The 18,906-nt window shown below is 36.8% G+C and overlaps 1 protein-coding gene across 8 annotated transcripts in view; it reads left to right on the forward strand.

The window, feature by feature from the left end:
- Positions 1-18,906, forward strand: part of Dis3l2 (DIS3 like 3'-5' exoribonuclease 2) — a 335,522-nt gene that overhangs the window by 51,395 nt on the left and 265,221 nt on the right. For all 8 annotated transcript variants that reach the window (XR_009226292.1, XM_046439665.2, XM_046439664.2 and 5 more), the window contains 2 exons: positions 1,272-1,325; positions 5,246-5,347. Coding sequence is in view for 7 of the 8 variants with exons in the window: in XM_046439665.2 (XP_046295621.1) it covers positions 1,272-1,325; positions 5,246-5,347 (156 nt within the window). In the remaining variant the exon portion in view is untranslated. The remainder of the gene's footprint in view (positions 1-1,271; positions 1,326-5,245; positions 5,348-18,906) is intronic.

Here is an 18,906-nt window from a genome sequence, read left to right on the forward strand (position 1 = left end):
AGTGCCTTCTACTATCCTTCTCTTCTGATTTACTTGCAGATTTTGCTCATCCTTCAGGGATCAGATTAGATCCCATTCCTGGAGGCTTTTCTTGTCCTCCAGCTGAAAGTAAACTGAATCCTCACTTTGACATTTTGTACATTTTTCTTCACAACAAGGATCAAGATTAGTTATCACCCTCATCCCTGTTATTATCTGACTCAGGGTCTTGACCCCAGTCCTTGATAAATAATTAGGGGCCGAAGGATCATTTGTAGTAGTCTATTTGATATGACATTGCATATTGTGGCATGGACATTTGTAATTTAAACGTGGTATACCAGTGAAAGAACGTAATTATTTTCTGCTTAATTTTATGTCCTCACTTATTTTGTTAATTATGTTTCTTTGAGTCATTCACTTTAGTGGGAAATTTTGTTTAAAACACTTTCTCAAGTTATCCATTGAATCTGGCTGTTAGGAAAATAACTGCTTCCATCCGTGTGCTCCAGTGGCCTGCAAATGCAGCTGGAACCTGGGGAGCCTTACAGCTTCCTGCAAAGGCCTAAAACACTGAACTGCTATTAAGGATTGGCCCCACCTGCACCCCTGTGCATAAATATAAGCAGATCCTGATTTGGTGCTGGAATAACATGAAGTAGAAGGCTGACTGGGTGGCCTGGTTTCTTGGAGTCAGCATTCCCTTTTGCATTAAGAGCTGGTTATGGACCATTTTGAATTATTGACTCATTCAGCTCTACAGAGGGGCCTCAGAAAACCATATGCATCCAGTTCTTTGAGGCTAAGTATCCAGGATGAAATCAACTTGTATCACTTTGAAAATTGTTTCAGAAACAAGCAATTGTATAGAGTTCCTAGAGTGGGGAGAATAAAAAAACTATTATGTAATGAGGTATGAACCCAGATAACCTCATTCTTTTTTTTTTTTTGATAACCTCATTCTTAAGGTCAAGGTGTAAGTTCGAAGACTAGCACATATGGTGGCATCTAAATCCCAACAATTGCCACCTTCCCACTCTTTGCTGCGCTCTGCTGATTTCCTCACCTTTGCCTGTTCTCAGCAAGTGTCAGTCTTTGAGTTTTCAGTTTTCCATGGGTTCTGGTGTTGTGCATGTCAACATAAATCATGTTTTATGTATTTAATGAATGGGTCTCATATATCTAACTTGTTTTCTAGAACAAATTGTTCAACTTTTTATTGGAGAATAACATATAAAAATAAAAATATACATGTAGTTAGATTTTCACAGATTTTATTTTCATTTTTAAAGGGTGTACTGAGAATCAATCCAAAGAAGTTTCATGAAGCCTTCATTCCTTCCCCGGTAAGTTCAATAACTTTATAATAAGCTTGGTGTCACACTTAATTTTTTAGATGTGCTCTCAAACTGAAATTATATATTCTAACTAAAAAGCAGAGTAGTAAAATGAAATTGAGGATGGGGAAAGATTTGTTTCAAATGTAAATAAGCAAAATTTGCCTTTGGTTCACCATCCCTTCTGCCAGTCTTGAAATCACAGGCCAAATGAGAGGGATGGCGTTTGTTAGGAGGCTGCAGAGAGCAGCTGGCCCCAGACAGACTACCCACCAGTTCGTGTAATTGGATGCCCTTGGTTTACAGCTTAAAAGGATTTATGGTTTTTTTCCACTGATTTAAGTTAATCTTTCCTAAACAAATATGCTCTCTACTTTCGATCTACTGCATGATCTAATCGGAACATTTGTCCAAAAATAATGTGTAACACTTTTTTTTGGTTAGGGTTTCTCACTTTACTTCTATGCAGGTGATAGCACTTGGTAACAAGGCTCTTTACTGTTGGTGCTTTAAATCCTTTCTTATATTCATGATTCATTTTTAGAGGTTCTGTTTAGTTAAAGCAAGTTCATACTGACATATCATTAGCTGTAGGTTTCTGGAGAAGGCTTGATCGTGCAAAGCTGGGAGGGCAGTGTTCTTGAATTCCTGGCCTGACTTTTCCAGGGTGCCATATAAGCAGGATAGCTCTAGATTTTTCACAAAGAAATCAGAGGGATCAACTTCAGCTATAGACAAGGAAATGAAATACATATATTTCAGTTATGTATTTTATTATGTTAAATAACAAATCATTATGTTAAATAACAAATTTAGTGAGATTATAAGTCCAGTCATATCTTTCAGAAGTGATACTGTTATTCTTTTTGTTATAATAATCTTAAGACCTGATCTCAAATTCTGTTTAGACCCTTTTCCCTGGCCCTTTGGAAGCCAAGGATTTGCATTTGCATTCAAGGTCAAGTCTTACCCATTTGACTCAGTGAAAAGCATCACTGAATTGTCACATTATTCTGAATTGTATTCTGTTCTCTTCTGTGACAGAACATAGTATATATACTGACCATGGCACTTGAGTCATAGAATTGAGGATTAGCAGGAGCAGTTCCATTATACAGTGGAAGTGCAGCTTACATGGGTATTACATTCCAGATGTTGCTCATAAGATAAAGATCACATAATGGAATCATAAAAATTACCCACAATTATTTCTTAGGGAGCTGCCTAAGAAATAATGCTGAAGATGGATAAGCTCTCTCTCAATAAGTTCTGCATAACTTGTGTTCTCTATGCATTCGAATGATTTTTTTCATTGGCATACTGATTGGAGGAACTTGATTGCATTAGGAGCCCATATGAGTGAAAACATGGATTTTTTTAACATGAGAATCACATTCAGTGCAGTAAGGAGTTCAGTCTGAGAGGCACCTGTGAACTGAGCAGATTTCAAATCTCATCTGTGCACGCTGAGGTTTGCACTCATGGGTTGGAGTGATAAGGGGAGCTATAGCATTTTGAAAAGTTTACTGCTAGTTTTCTCTCCTCCCTGAGTACAAAGTCTTGAGTTTCCCTAAGTTAGATCTGTAAGGTTTCTACTTATCGGGTGTGAGGCTTAAGACAAAAGTATAAGAGGAGGCATGTATAACTTATATCAAATATTGGAAAGTTACAAATCAAACTAACAAACACTTAAGTAAAATATATTCCATGACTTAGTGTATTCCTTGCCAATTTTACCTCAGTGGACCTGTGTTTTGTTCAATTTAAGATTTTCGGATTTCTTGGAGCTCTTTGCTGAAATGCACAGGAGGTCCATCTCTGGCCTGCCCCTCTTCCTTTTTCAAGCCTGACTCCCTGTCTTCTCATGATTCCTTTGCAGTCCTTGAAGGTTCTTGCATGCATGTATGTGGGTATCTTAACCCATGTGCCTAAGCTCTACCTGTACCCCTTAGAAATACCTGCTCTTTAGCCACCACTAAGTACAGGGGCTGTCGCCAGTGGGCTTGGGCTTGATTACTCTGGGGGAGCATACTCCTTATTTGTAAAATGAAGAGGTGGATTAAATATTATGTATTCATTACAACTTTAAAATATCAAGAGTTTTGGAAAGAAAAAAAAAGTAGAGATTTGATTAAATTATTTAGGTTAATTCTTACTCCAAATGGTTATGAATTTATACAATGTCAAGTAAATAGTTTTGCTGTGCCAAAGTATCTACTTAGTAGTTTAAGAACAGTGAATTGATTATCAAATACTATTTTGTTCTGAGGGAACTTGACTTAGTTCATTGTAATTTCCACTGATAGAAAATCAGTTTTCATTTTCTTTTGACAAATCCAAAACACATGGGATGAGTCACTTATGTGTCCCTGCTAGTCTTTTGGGGGTTCTCAATAAAAGTAAAATATAGAGTATGAATAAAGTCATGTGATTTTTCAAGCAAATCAAGATAAAAGTGTATTATTGAGATGTTCTTTATTCTGTTTGGGGAGAGGATAAAGGGGGAAAATGAATCAGATGGAAAAGCCTGCCTTTAAAAAAAATATTTTTTTTAACCACAGTTTCTATTCTGAATTATATTGGTCCAAGAAACTCAGAAATTTTTTATGGGTCTTGTTATGGGAGGCACCCTTTATGCAGCTGTGGAGTTTATTTCTGGTCCACAGGGAGCTAGCTCTTGCATCAATGGAGGATGCTTTGGCTATCATGGCATACTTAGATTGTCCTTCTTCATACTCTCTCCTGAGTGTTTAGATTACCCCAGATCCCATTATATTTCCTCTGTGGATGCTTAGCATCCATTTAAAAAAAAAAATTTTTTTTTTCTGATGGATAGGACAAGTCTTCTGGCATCAAAATACAGAGCTGAACTTTTTGGCCTTAAAAGTTAGTTAAGAGAGATTATTCAAACATTAATATTGAATAGCTCCCAAGTTTAGTATCTTTATAATAAGAGATTTGGCAATAGATACAAGCTTCTGAATGAATTAAGGCAGAGCCAAGTAGTGTGGAATAGTTGGAGGTTTGTGTGTTATCTGGGGTTTAACCCAGCCCTTCTTTCCTTGGTTTCTTGGGATAGGAAGATGACACTACCATCATCCCAGCATTTATATCTCTGAGCTGCCAAGGGGTGGTTATAAGCTGCTTATGAAAGGGGCATTTCATGCATATGTTTTGACACATGAGAATAGGTTAGGGTGACCTCCAAATAGCTTTCTTCATTCCAGGGAGGACGACAGGATCATGTCACTCTGTAAATTGCAGAAGGCAGCAGGATGGTGATGGGCGACACTTGAGTTGTACACTCTCTATTTCCTAGTGTCTCTTTATTTCCGGCGAAGCTCATCATGAGGTCAGCTGCAATAATTCCTTGTCTCTTAACATGGTAGCTGTTGCTCAAGGAGTAGGGTGGGGTCAGGTTTGGTAGATCGGAAGCCACAGCTGCCAACCTCTAGCTAGATTGGAAATTGAACAGAAAATCTATTTTAAGAGATATCTGATGGTTTATAATTGGAAACTATAAAAATGCTGAGCAACTAAACCTCCCCCTCCTTTTGCATGGTGATTTTGAAATGTCACTTTTAGCTAACTACAAAGTTTATAGTAGTCACCTTCTGCCCTTTAAGTGTTGACTCTTATCTGTATCCAGTGTCTCATAGAAAAATTTGAGTGGTGACTTTCTAGACCCATTTATTGTCACCTTCTATAAGAAAAATCAGCATTTGACTTCTTATCCTCCGAAAAGACACAGCTAGTATGAGTTTCTTGAAGAATGAAAGATACTAAATTCCCCTTATATATGTGTATGGCTATGAACTAGTGTTTCTATTAAGTTAGTGGAAAGATTATGGAGTCTAACATTCTTCAAAATCCTTTTAGCTCCAAGCCCTGGTGAGATGACTGTGCCTTTATTTCTGTCTTCAACCTAGGATGGTGATCGAGACATTTTTATCGATGGAGTTGTTGCTCGTAATAGAGCTTTGAATGGGGATCTGGTGGTTGTAAAACTGCTTCCGGAGGAGCAGTGGAAGGTGAGTTAAATTTTATTTTTTTAGAGATATTTTTCTTAGGGCCTTTTGCATTGCATGGAACACCAGTGCAGCATCAAAAACCAGGGGAGTCACAGACCTCTCAGTCTCCAAGCCTCTGAAAGATGCTATAGAGTGTTCAGGACTTAATAGGCAGCTGCTGGGCAGAAATCTAATAGTTTGAATTTTCTTGTTGCTCACTCTCCAGTCAGTCTTCCCTGTCACATTGGTTTCCAGTCAGTCTTCCCTGTCACAAAGCCTTGCATTGGTTTCTGGTATTTTTTTTTTTTTGGTTAGAAGAAAAGCTTGCAGGATCCAGTCAAACTTAAAACATGTTATTTCCCTACACCTATGTTGCAAGATCTGGAAAGACAAAACCATGGAGATGGTATATTGTAATTGGAATATACCAATTACATGCTTCCTGTACTGGAAAATCTGGGCAATACATGTCATATCTGTTAGGCCCAGTTTGGTGATTTGGCATCCCTGGCAGATAAAGATTGTCTTTATGCATTTTTATATAATAGGAATTTAGTGACAGAAGAAAACATTTTTAATATGAGAATGTTTTGGGTTTCAGTCTCCCATTAGTGTATGTCATTTCAAAAGTAAGAGTGATTTTAGTTTTGACTGTTGGTTTAAATAACTGTAAGAGCCAGACATTGGAAAGAATCAGTTGTTTTTTTTTTTTTTCAAATTGTCATGTGGAACTGGTGACTTATATGTATATATAAGTCTGAATTTATCTTCATGTCATTTGTTTAATTTTGGCTTAATTCATTGGTATTTAGGAATTTGGATTCTTTTCAGGAAGGGGAGATATACTGTAGTGATGAGAAGTGTGGGCTTTTAGGTAAGGCTACCTAGGTCTGCATCTCATCTCTGTCATTTCTCTATATAACCACTGATGAATTATGCAACCTCTCTGTCTTAAATGCTGCATTTATAAAATGGGAATAATTATAGTACCTACTCCATAAATTTCTCATGAGGATTAATTGAGGCTACATATAAAAAACAAAGGAGTCCTTAAAAAAAATCTTAGAATGGCAGGAACTCAAGAAATATTAGATCTTATTATAAGCTTTTCCAGAAAAGATGTAATATGTACCACAAGAGTACCACCTTATAATAGAGCTTTATTGAGTCATAAATTAACTGCTTTTTTTTAACCCAGTGGAGCTAATTGATTATAGCTGTGTGCCAGGTATTTCTAGGGTGTAGGAATTTTACTAATGATCAGGTTAGATATAGTTCTTGCTCTCCTAGAGTTTACAGTTTAGTGGAGAGCGCAGGTAGGGAGAGATATACTAGACACACATATGAATTTAATTATAAATTTAATTAGTGTGAAGTTACAGGCAGGGTTTTATATGGGAGTGAATTTTCCTAATCTAGTTGAGGTCCACCTCCCACTCCCAGTTGTTGCTTAGTATGGGAATAGTCCCCTTCCTTGATTCCTTGAAAGTGCAACTAAAGGTTGGCTCCAGGTCCTGGGAAACATAGGTTGATTTGGTCACTACTTGTTTTCTGAAAAGCATCAACCTTGCTAATGTTGTCTAGGTCCACTAAAGAGGAGCATATTAGGGCCTGGTTAAACCAAAGGATGCGGTCCTAGAGGTAATTTAGTGAATAAAGAAGTAACATGATAATGAAGAAGTGCCTAAGAAATAACAAGAGAAATAGTGGCTTCATTTGACATAAGGAATGACAGTGGTAGACTAGGAAGGGAGTACTTAGTAGGTTGGGTGGGTGTCTTAGTCTGTTTTCCTTTGCTGTAACTGAATACCACAGTTAGGTAATTTTATAAAGAAAAGACATTTATTTTTTTACAGTTCTGGAGGCTGGGAAATCTGTGGTTGAGGGACTGTTTCTGGTGAAAGACTTTTTGCTGGTGGGGACTCTGTAGAGTCCCAAGTGGCTCATGGTGAGACTGAACAAATTTACTTACTTGGGTTAATCTTTTGGTAAAGCTACTAATGCAGTCAGGTGGTCCCTTCTTCATTACTTTATCTGATTGCCTCCTGAGGACATCACCTGCAAATACCATTAACAGATAACTTTGTAATTATGTTTCAATATGAATTTTGGAGGGGACAGACACTCAGGCCATAGCAGTTTGTCTGGAGCAGGCCAGAGTATGAAATGAAGTGTCAATTGGTGAGACAGCAGGAAGGGAGAGCGTATGGTAGACTATAAGTTGAGTTTTTCAGAAGTGGATGATGTAGCTAAAACAGTAAGGCCAAGTTGCTGGGCATCTTTCCTGCTCTTGGCCCGGCGCAGGAGATGTCTGAAATAAATCAACATGAGTAAATAAGTCTGTTGCATTATTTCCCTGTTCCTTACCTACCTTGTTGATAAGATCAGCAAGTGTAGCCTTTTCTGATATTGTCAGGAGTGCTCTCAGTTTGAGCAGGAAGCCTAAGGAGATGGGATACGTAGCTGACCAAAGTTTGGGACCAGGTTGGGTGTAAGGTGATTGTTGTTGTTTAGATCTGGAAGAACAAGTTTGGTACTTGGCTATTCTTGGTGCTGTTGCTTCCTGGATAAGAATTTGTACCTCCTTTACGATTCAATACAACAAAGTTATATTTTTTTCTAGATGTATAATTTTATGACTTCCCAGGTCTTGGATCTAGTTATGTAGTAAAGAGTTTGTAAAAATAGGTAGCATTTCCATAGTCAGTACATTCAGCTTGTTGTTTTTCTGTTTTGCAGTTAATATCTAAAGGTGGAAGAAATTAAAGTCCAGATGAGGGCTTTAAGCCAAAAGAGTAGACTGTAGTGGGGACAGTCATATATTGGGATGGCCAATTAGGAAGCCTGAACTGGGAAACCCGACAGTTAAGATGGAGAGAAGGAGGGATATATTTTGAAAGTAGAGCCATTAGGAATTGAGGATGGATTTGAGGCAGAGGGTAAATGAAAGAGTGAAATCAGAGATAACTGCTAAGTTTCAAGTTTAAGTTTAAAATGGGTGAAATGATGTGATTAATTGAAATGGAATACAGTGAGAAAAAACATGTTGTGGTGTAAAAATTATTAGTTTTACCTGGCCGTAGTAAGTTTGCTTTTTGTTTTTAGATGTGTTATTGAGAAAATATAGAAGCCTAGATTATTTGACTTACTTGTGAATTCTACTAAACATTCAAAGAAGAACTAATCTTGCTTTTACACACACACTTAGAAAAATGTGAGAGAAGGAAGCATTTCCCAACTCATTTGATGACATGAGCATTGATGTAATACCAAAACCAGGAAAAGACATTATAAGAAAGGAAAGCTGTAGACCAGTGTTTCTTCCCATAAACACTATTGCAAAAATACTCAACAAGATATTAGCAAATAGAATCTAGCAAGCATAATACAACGTGTGCAACTGGGGCTTATCCAGGAATGCAAGGTTGTCTTAATATTTGAAAAGCAATCATTATAATTCATCATCTTAACAGACTAAATTTGATACCATACTCAGTCAAATATTCAGTAATTCAGAAAATGCATTTGATGAAATTCTATAGCCATTCATGATAAAAACTCACATCAAGTAGGAATAGAAAGTAAGTTCCTCTGGGGCTGGGGATGTGGCTCAAGCGGTAGTGTGCTCACCTGGCATGCATGTGGCCCGGGTTCGATCCTCAGCACCACATACAAACAAGGATATTGTGTTTGCTGAAAACTAAAAAATAAATATTAAAAATTCTCTCTCTTAAAAAATAAAAAGAAAAAGAAAGTAAGTTCCTCAACCTGATGGAGAACACGTAAGAGATATTTAGAACAAACATCTCTCTTAAAGGTTAAAGAGCTCATTCCTCTGAAATTGAAGTAAGAATGTCCTTTCTCATCTGTTTTATTCAGCATTGCACTGGAGATCCTAGCCAGTACAAAAGGGCAATAGAAAAAAACAAACATATTGCTTGGGAAAAAGAAAGTAAAGAGGTTTTAATTCTCAGACCATAGGATTTGCTATGTAGAAACAAAAAGGAAAAGACATCAATTAACGTGACTTCATCAAAATCATAAATTTTTGCTCTTCAATAGACACAAAAATTAAGACAGGCCACAGATTGAAGAGAAAATGTCCTTTATTTAATGACATTTATCTAGAATATAAAGAAATCTTCTAACTCAACAATAACTCAGTTACCAAAAGCATTAAAATATTTCAACAACTTCTTCACTAAAGAAGATATATGTTGGCAAATAAACATTTGAAGACATTCAGCATAGTCATTAAAGAAATACAAATTAAAAGCATATGATACTGCTATATGTGGTGGCACACACTTATAATCCCCAGTTACTCAGGAGCCTGAGGCATTACAAATTCAAGACCAGTCTGGGTAACTTAAACCCTGTCTCAAAATAAAATGAAAAAATCTGGGGATGTAGCTCAGTGGGTTTAATTCCTAGGTTCTGCAAAAAGCAAACCACAACAATAATCACCGCCCCCCGCCCAACCAAAAACACCAAAACATAAAAACCACCACTGCTGCCAACAAAACCATAAGACACCACTATAGACCATTAGAATAGCTAGATTTAAAAAAGACTGACCATACCCAATGTTGGCAAGGATATTGAGCTCCTGGAACTCACATACACTGCTGGTAGGAAAAATGGTATAGTCACTTTGGAAAATAGTTTGGCATCAGTCTTCTCTAAATTTGGTATATCCCATTAAAAGGGAATACAGCTTAGCAGTAAAAAGTAAATGATAGGGAATGATATTGACCAAATGATGTCATTATATTGTTAATAACAAATCCCATCATTATGTATAATTATAATGCACCAATAAAAAAGTGGAAAGAATCCCTCCCAACAGATGAACAAAACCTAACACAGGAATGTAAGAAATATGAAAAAACAAGGTAATACGACTCCTCCTAAAAATTCACCAGCAGCTGACCCCAAAGATATTGAAGTAGATGAAATTCACACAAAGAATTCAGAAAAATCATTATAAAAATGATCAATGAATTCCAAGAGAACACCGAAAACAACTGAATGAATTAATGAATTAATAAGGAAGTCAGTATAGGTAATGAATGAGAGATTCAATAGGAGATAGAAATATTGAAAAAGAACCAAACAGAAATCTTAGATATGAAACACACAACAAATAAAATCTTCAGTTGAAAATCTTTCTAATAGAGTAAACCATACTGAATCTCAGAGCTGGAAGACAAAGCTTTCACATTCAAATAGGTTTAAAGAAAAAAATAAGTAACCATGATCAGAATATACAAGAACTCTGGGTCAACATTAGACATCAAATTTAAGAATCATTGGAATTGAGGAAGGTTGTGAGATGCAGGCTAATGGGCTGGATAAACTCTTTAGGGAAATAATAAGAGAAAAATTTTCCAAACTTTCAGAATGAGATGGGCACCCAAATATAGAACCCCAAATAGACAAGATCACAAAAGAACCTCACCATTACACTTTATAATGAAAATGCCCAACATACAGAACAAGGGTAGACTTTTAAAAGCCTCAGGAGAAAAATATCAGATAATATATAGAGGCAAGCTTATCAGAATCACTTCAGATTTCTCAGCACAAACTCTAAAAGGACTTGGAATAATGTGTTCCAATTCACGAAAAAACCTGACTGTCAGCAAATTCTGCTATATCTAGCAAAACTGTCCTTGAAAATTGAATAGGAAATGAAAACCTTCCATGATAAGCAGAAATTAAAAGAATCCATGACTAATAAACCAGCACTACAGAGCTTACTTAAAGAAATGCTGCATACAGAAGAAATAAAAAAACACAGAGCTCACAAATTAACAAATCTTATTTGAAGAATAAGCAAGTGATAGAAAAAATTAAACATTATAAGTAAATCAAAATGGCAGAAATTAGTAAACACCTCTACAATAACATTGAATTAGTAAACATCTCTGTAACACCATTGAATGGTTTCAGCTCTCTATTTGAAAGACATAGGCTGGCAGAATGTATTTAAAAACAAGACCTAACTATATGTTGTTTGCAAGAGATGCATCTTACAGGCAGACAGCCACAGGCTGAAAGTGAAGGGATGGAAATTGATAGACTATGGAAATGGAGCCCAAAAACAAGCAGGAGCAGCTACTCTTACATCTGACAAACAGACTTCACTAAAATTAATCAGAAGAGACAAAGAAGATTACTTCATACTGTAAAGGAAACAATCCAAGAAGAAGATATAACACTAATATATATATATATATATATATGAATGACACACTACTTTTGAGTTTCAATAAACAAAAATTAAGTCTCAGATAGACCCCAGTACAATACTGGGTGATTTCAACACACCTCTTTCATCATTAGATAGGTCATCCAGACATAAACTTGATAAAGACTCTTTGTACTTGAAAAATATTATAAATCAAATGTAGTTAACAGACATTTACAGACTATTTCATCCAACAACAGCTGGATGCACTTTCTTCTCAGTGGCTCATGCATCCTTCTCTGAAATAGAGCATATTTTAGGTCACAAAACAACTCTTAGCATATATAAAAAACATTGATGTAATTCCTTGTGTCTTAATTAGATCATAGTGAAATGAAATTAGTAATCAATCAAACAAGACCCTATGGCAACTATGTAAACACATGGAGATTAAACAGTAGTATACTTTTGAATGATGAATATGTGATAGAAGAAATGGAGGGAGAAATTAAAAAAATTCTTAGATGCAACTGAGAATAGTCATATAATATATCAGAACCTCTGGGACACCATGAAGGCAGTTCTAAGAGGAAAATTTATAGTCTGAGTGCCTATGTAAGAAAATCAGAAAGATCTCAAATGAACAACCTCTTGATGCATTTCAGGGCCCTTGAAAAAGAACAAACCAATTGCAAAACCCATGGAAGGAAGGAAATAATTAAAATCAGAGACAAAAATCAGTGAACTTGAGAATTTTAAAAAAATGATACAAAGGATTGATGAAAGGAAGAGTTGGTTCTTTTTTTTTAAAAAAAATATTCTTAGTTTTACGTGGACACAATATCTTTATTTTATTTTTATGTGTTGCTGAGGATTGAACCCAGTGCCCTGCGCATGCCAGGTGAGTGCGCTACCTCTTGAGCCACATCTCCAGCCCAAGAGTTGGTTCTTTGAAAAGATAGGACAGATGAGTCCTTAGCCAAACTAATCAAAAAGACAAAGAGAGAAAACCCAACTTAATAAAATTAGAGATGAAAAAGGAGAAATCACCACGGACATCTAAGAAATCCAGTGGATCATTAGGAGCTTTTTGAAAACTTATACTCCATAACTTGGAAAACTTAGGAGAAATGAATACATGTCTAGACAGATAAGATGTGCCAAAACTGAATCAACAGGATATAGAAAACTTAAACAGATGAATAATTTGTAATGAGATAGAAGCAGTAATAAAAAGACTTCCAACAAAGAAAAGTCCAGGACCAGATGTATTCTAAATTGAATTCTACCAAACCTTTAAAGAAGAACTCATGCCAATAATCCTTAAATTATTCCATGAAACAGAAAGGAATGGAACACTTCTAGATTCATTCTGTGAAGCCAGTATCACACTCCTACCAAAACTAGATAAGGACATATCAGAGAAGAAAACTACAGACTAATATCCCTGATGAACTTAAATGTAAAAATATTGAATAAAGTATTAGCAAATTTTGTTCAACAAATATTAAGAAGATTGTACACCATGACTATGTTGATTTTATTCCAGAGATGCAAAGATAGTTTATGAAAATCAATAAATGTAATTCATCACATAAGCAGAATTAAGGACAAAAATCACTTAATCTGTTCAGTAGATGCAGAAAAGGTCTTCAACAAAATTAAGCACCCATTTATTATAAAAGCACTGAAGAAATTAGGGATAGAAGCCCCAGAATCATAAAGGCTATATATGAAAAATTCAAAGCCAACCTCATAGTAAATGAGCATTTTCTTTAAAATCTGAACAAGGCAAGGACATCTTCTCTCACCATTCCTATTTAATATAGTGCTAGAAATTTTAACCAGAGCAGTTAGGCAACAGAAGGAAATAAAAGGGATAAAAATAGGAAAGAAGTCACATTATCACTGTTTGTAGATAATAAGATTCTATACCTAGAAGATCAAAAAAAAAAAAAAAAAAAAACCAACCAACCAACCAAACAAAAAACAAAACCAGTAAAGACTGCTAGAACTAATAAACAAATTTGGCAAAATAGCAGATAATAAAACCAACATACAAGAATCAATAGCTTTTCTATATACCGACAATGAATCTCTGAGAAAAAAAAATCAGGAAAGTAATTCCATTCACAATAGCCTCAAAAAACCAAACAAACAAAACCAAACAAACAAAAACCCAGAAATACATAAACCTCCCCCCTGCCCCCTGGAAACAAAACAAAACTCTAGGAATAAATCTAACTAGGGAGGTGAAAGACCTCTAAAATGAAAACTGTAGTACACTGAGGAAAGAAATTAAAGAAGTATTTAGAAGATAGAAAGACCTTCCATATTCCTGGATAGGCAGAATTAATATTGATAAAATGGTCATACTACCAAAAGCAATATATATAGTCAATGCAATCCCCATCAAAATACCAATGACATTCTTCATAAAACTAAAAAAACACAGTCCTAAAATTCATTTGTAAGAATAAAAAACCCAGACTAGCCAAAGCAATTCTAAGCCAAAGACTAGGCATGGAGATACCATTTGACCCAGTCATACCACTCCCCAGTATTTATCCTAAAGAATTTAAATCATCATGCCCATGTTTATAGGAGCACATTTCACAATAGCCAAACTATGGAATCAATCTATGTGTCCATCAACAGATGGATAGATAACGAAAATATGGTATATATACACACAATGTAATTGTATTTGGCCATAAAGAAAAATGAAATTGTGGCATTTGCAGGAATTGATGGAACTAGATATCATCATGTTAAGTAAAATAAGCCAGACTAAGAAGGCCAAGGATTATATGTTTTCTTTCATATGCAGAAGTTAGAGAGCAAAAAAGGAAAAGAAATGTGGGGTGGATATCATGATAATCAAAGGGAGATCAGTATAGGAAAAGGGAGTAGGTGGTAGGAGGTTGGGAGAGAGGGGGAAAGTGCTGGGGAATGATATTGGCCAAATTATTTTGTTACATTGTGTGCATGTATGAATATGTAGCAGTAAATTATATATATATATATACACACACACACACACACATATATATCATTCTCTCTCTCTCTCTCTCTCTCTCACACACACACACACACACACACACACACACATACCATCATTATGTACATTTATAATGCACCACCACTAACAAAAGAAAGAAATGTGGGGGAAAAAAGGATGGCCTGCTTGATCTGGTCTACATATTGTAGTTTGCCAGCTTTTAATCTCAGAAATCTTTACCTTTAGGTCTAAGGTCCACTTTGTATAAAACTTTAAATGTGAAAAATATTGTGGAAAGAGAGAAGAAAAGCAAATGAATGATTGACATGTGTCACAACATGAATGAATCATGAATCTCAAAATAATTATGATGGGTGAAAAAAAGACAGGCATAAAAGAATACAATCAATGTGATTCCCTTTATATAAAACTCTAGAAACACAAACTAATGAATAGTAACAGAAGGCACATCACTGGTTGTCTAAGGTGGGAGTAGGAGATACATGGTTCCAAGAGGTCCCAAGAAAACTTTTGGGGATGACGGAAAATTCATTATATTGATGGGATTATCATGATTGTATTTGCCAGGACTCACCACATTGTACATTTTAAATATATGTAGTTTATTGTACATTAGTTTTACCTCACAAATTTATAAAAAAAAAAAAAAAACCTGAAAGAAAATGAAAATGTTTGCACAGGAGTATGGAGTTCCAAGGAGAAGTGGGAGTTAGGGTCATCCGCATATGTGTGGTGTCCAAAGCAACATTAGTGGATGAGCAATCATCTGGAGCCACAGCTAAAGAAGGGAAGATGGTGGAATACTCAATTCTTGAGCAGGCCAACATTTAGAGGTCAGGTGATAAAGGTGTGGAGGTGCCCATGTCCTCCTCTGCAAGGACATGAACCATAATTGCCAAATTTCAGCTGTGCCTGGCCTACAGGAGTCTAATACAGTCTGAAGATTCAGGCAGCAGAGGTCTAGTGAAATGGGGTTGACAGACTTCAGGCTCTTAGAGTCCATGCTCTCTGTTGAAATATAGAGGACATTTGTTTGCTTCTTCAGACCTGTCTGGACTGGCTGGTAAGAGAAAGTGAAATGGAAAGAGTTAACAGGAAAGAGGAGGATGTTCATTGGATTCTGCTGTCCTCAGGAATAAGAAGGAGTAAGAACCAAGTCCAAGGAGGGCAGAACCAAGGACTATTGGTGGAAGAACCTATCTGCTAAAGTCTATAATGCTTCCCATATAATATTTCTGCATTTCCCTATGGTATAAAATTCACTTTCCTGTCAGCAGCAAACTTCTTAAAATGTAAAAGGCCTGTGTGTCCTCTGGGCTGGTCTAGTCTGAATGTTGCTACCCGCTAGTCTTATGGAAAGAAATACTCCAGAGTATACTCCACAGAATAAACTGTGTATCTTTCGAGTCAACAGGAAAATGGTCTGATTCTGTGAATCTTGGGTGCTTCTTGCTGGCCCCAGACATGGTGTTAGAGCTCAAGCATAAGATGTCATACACCTATATTCCCAGCTACACTGGAGGCTGAGGCAGGAGGATCACAAATTGAAAGTCAGCCTGGGCAACTTAGGGAGACCCAGTCTCAAGTTAAAAAAAAAAAAAAAAAAAAAAAAGGACTGGGGATATAGCTTAGTGATAGAGTGCTTGCCTAGCATATGTGAGGGCCAGGTTCAATCCCTAGCACTGGGGGTTTGGTGGGGTGGAAGGGAAGGTGTACTGAAAGTGCCAAATTTTGTAGTGAGTATGAATCAGAGGATTCTGGAACCCTCTTGCTTCCCACTACCTGGCAGGTGGGCCCTGCTCAAGAGGCATAACAGTTACTGAACTGTGGGGGAGTGGATAACCCTGAGGGAGGGAGAAGGAACTCTATAGAGGATTTGGGTAAAATGCAAGTTCTCCTATGTAGTGCTAAGCTAGAGCCTGCAGTTGTGCATTTCTAATAGGTTGCCAGGCAACATTGACCTTGTTGGTTCAGGAACCATACTTGTGAGTAAGAAGACTGGGTTTCTATGTAGGGCAGGAGGACAAGTGAAAGAAGCAGCTAGGAATGTCTGGTTGGTAGGAAGAGAGTTGAATGAGAAACAGTGTGGCTGAGATATAAAGTCCCTCCAAGAGACTGGATTTTGGGCCTTCCCATTGTTAATAACACTCTGATGAGCAGAGGTTGGCATGGACACCGAGAAGGAACTACACTGGTAAAGGAGCCCCCATTTTTTGAATTGCTGGTAAAGGGGTGATATAGGGGAAATGACTGCTCAGGAACTGCCTTGGTGCGCGTATGGGCCTCTTTATCTTTCAGAAGGTTCTTGATGTGGAGGACACCACAGTTTCCTTTGTCTAGGTCTGTAGAGCTCCTCAGGGTTTTCACAGTGGCTGCCTAATGATGTTTTTTTTTTTTTTTTTAAAATCAAAATTGGTCCCTTACATATTTCTCTTAGGCCTCATTGATTCAGGTATTTCAAGCTTCCCATTCTGAATGGGGAAGCTCTATTGTCTGTAGCCCATCTATGACAGTTGTTGGTGACAGGTCAAATGGAAGAGAATATTTAGACTGTAATCAAGAATCTTTGACACCCAGAATATAAACATCTCAAAGCATACTGGCCAATTGTCTTACAGGTTTGTTAGACAAAAGTGTCTTGTTATCAAAGGAATCTGAAGTCAGTGGTTTGAACAATGTGAATTAATAGCATTATTCATCTTTGATTCTTTATACTTGCTGCGCTTACCCCTCTTGGGTATGTAAACTACAGGGCCTTTGGGATTTTAGAAAAAACAACTGTTCTTTTAGTTATAGTAGTAAATAGTCAATTTATTTCACAGCATGCTTTTTGGCAAAATAGATAGCTATAAAAGTATCAAGCTGTGAGACAATAATAAAAAATAATTTGCTCTTATATAACAATTTTAATTTGAGAATTTGTCCACATTTTTAGTGCATATATTACAGATGTCTGATGAGGGACAAATGAGTTTCTTCATTTTGCCAATTGGGAAATTAAGGTAATGTGAGAGTGCGTGACTTGTTTGAAGCCTCAGTGTTTTTGGCAGGACCAGGGGCAGAATCCAGAATTCTTGACTTTTAGTTTAATGCTCTTTTCCTCAGGTTTTTAAATGGAGGACCATGTCCCCAAATGGCTAGGAAACATTGATCCTGATTCTGCCTGGAGCAGCATAAGGATACCCAGGGGCTTCTGACTTTCCACTCTTTCTGCTCTGTGCTAGATCCCCAAGATACAAACAGAATGGGTTCCAGGCTTTGCCCTTAAGGAGCTTGTGGGCTAGTTGGAAGGGGATGGAAACAATTATGGTAAGGTTCACAAGATGGTAACAGAAATACACGTGGTAATATGAGCACCAACTCTCTTTGAGGGTATTAGTGAAGGTTGCATAGAGGAGGTCACATTTGAACTGGGGTTCGAAGGCTGAGAATAGAGAGCTTTTTTTTTTTTTTTAATGTTTTTTTTCATTTCAGGGTGAGAATGATTTGGACTGAGAATGATTTGGCCAAAGAGCATTGTGGAAATGTCAGGTTTCAGGGAGTAATATACAGATGGGGGCACTCTTTTCCTGCCACACGGTGGGCCGAGTGCTGTGATGCCTCTATGAATTCTTCCAGACACAAGGAAGGACATGCGGTTCCTCCTTGTACTCAAGACCCTGCCCTGGTGTGTGTGGGGGACATTGTCCTTGGGTCCCTTATATAGAGACTTCTGGAATATTGCTCCCTGTTCTTCTGTTTGACATTTAGTTGACCTTCATCCTGCTTCTTTCATTCTCTTCCTTGCCTGCCTTTCAGATTTGTCTCCCATAATAACCATTACACAGCCTTGGCCTTCTCTCTCTCTCTCTCTCTCTCTCTCTCTCTCTCTCTCTCTCTCTCTCTCTCTCTTTAGTACAACACACACACACATATATATTTTAAGTTGTTGATATACCTTTATTTTATTTATTTATATGTGGTGCTGAGAATCGAACCTAGTGCCTCACACATGCCAGGCAAGTGCACTCCCGCTAAGCCCCAGCCCCAGCCCTGTCCTTCTCTTTTAACCACAACAAGTTCATCCTATTGTTTTCCTTCTCTTAATATTTCAGTACAGTATGAGAAAACTGGGGCTTAGCTTAAATATCTTACTTAATTAGGGAACATACAACTAAGGAATAAAAGAGCTGGGATTTAGATTTTCATGTCTTGATTTGATGATCTCATCAATACGAGAGATTTATGTGATCTATAGATGGGTATTGACAGGTATCATAAAAATTTGCACAAATTTAGAAAACCATGTATCTTTTTTTATTAAATAATGTCTCAACTTATCAGTTGAAATGACCAAAGTACTAGTGTTAGTCTCAGAAAATAAAT

This window comes from Marmota monax, unplaced genomic scaffold, assembly GCF_021218885.2.
Source record: "Marmota monax isolate L192 unplaced genomic scaffold, Marmota_monax_Labrador192_F-V1.1 WCK01_AAM20220418_F8-fsc00041, whole genome shotgun sequence".
Lineage (NCBI taxonomy): Eukaryota > Metazoa > Chordata > Mammalia > Rodentia > Sciuridae > Marmota > Marmota monax.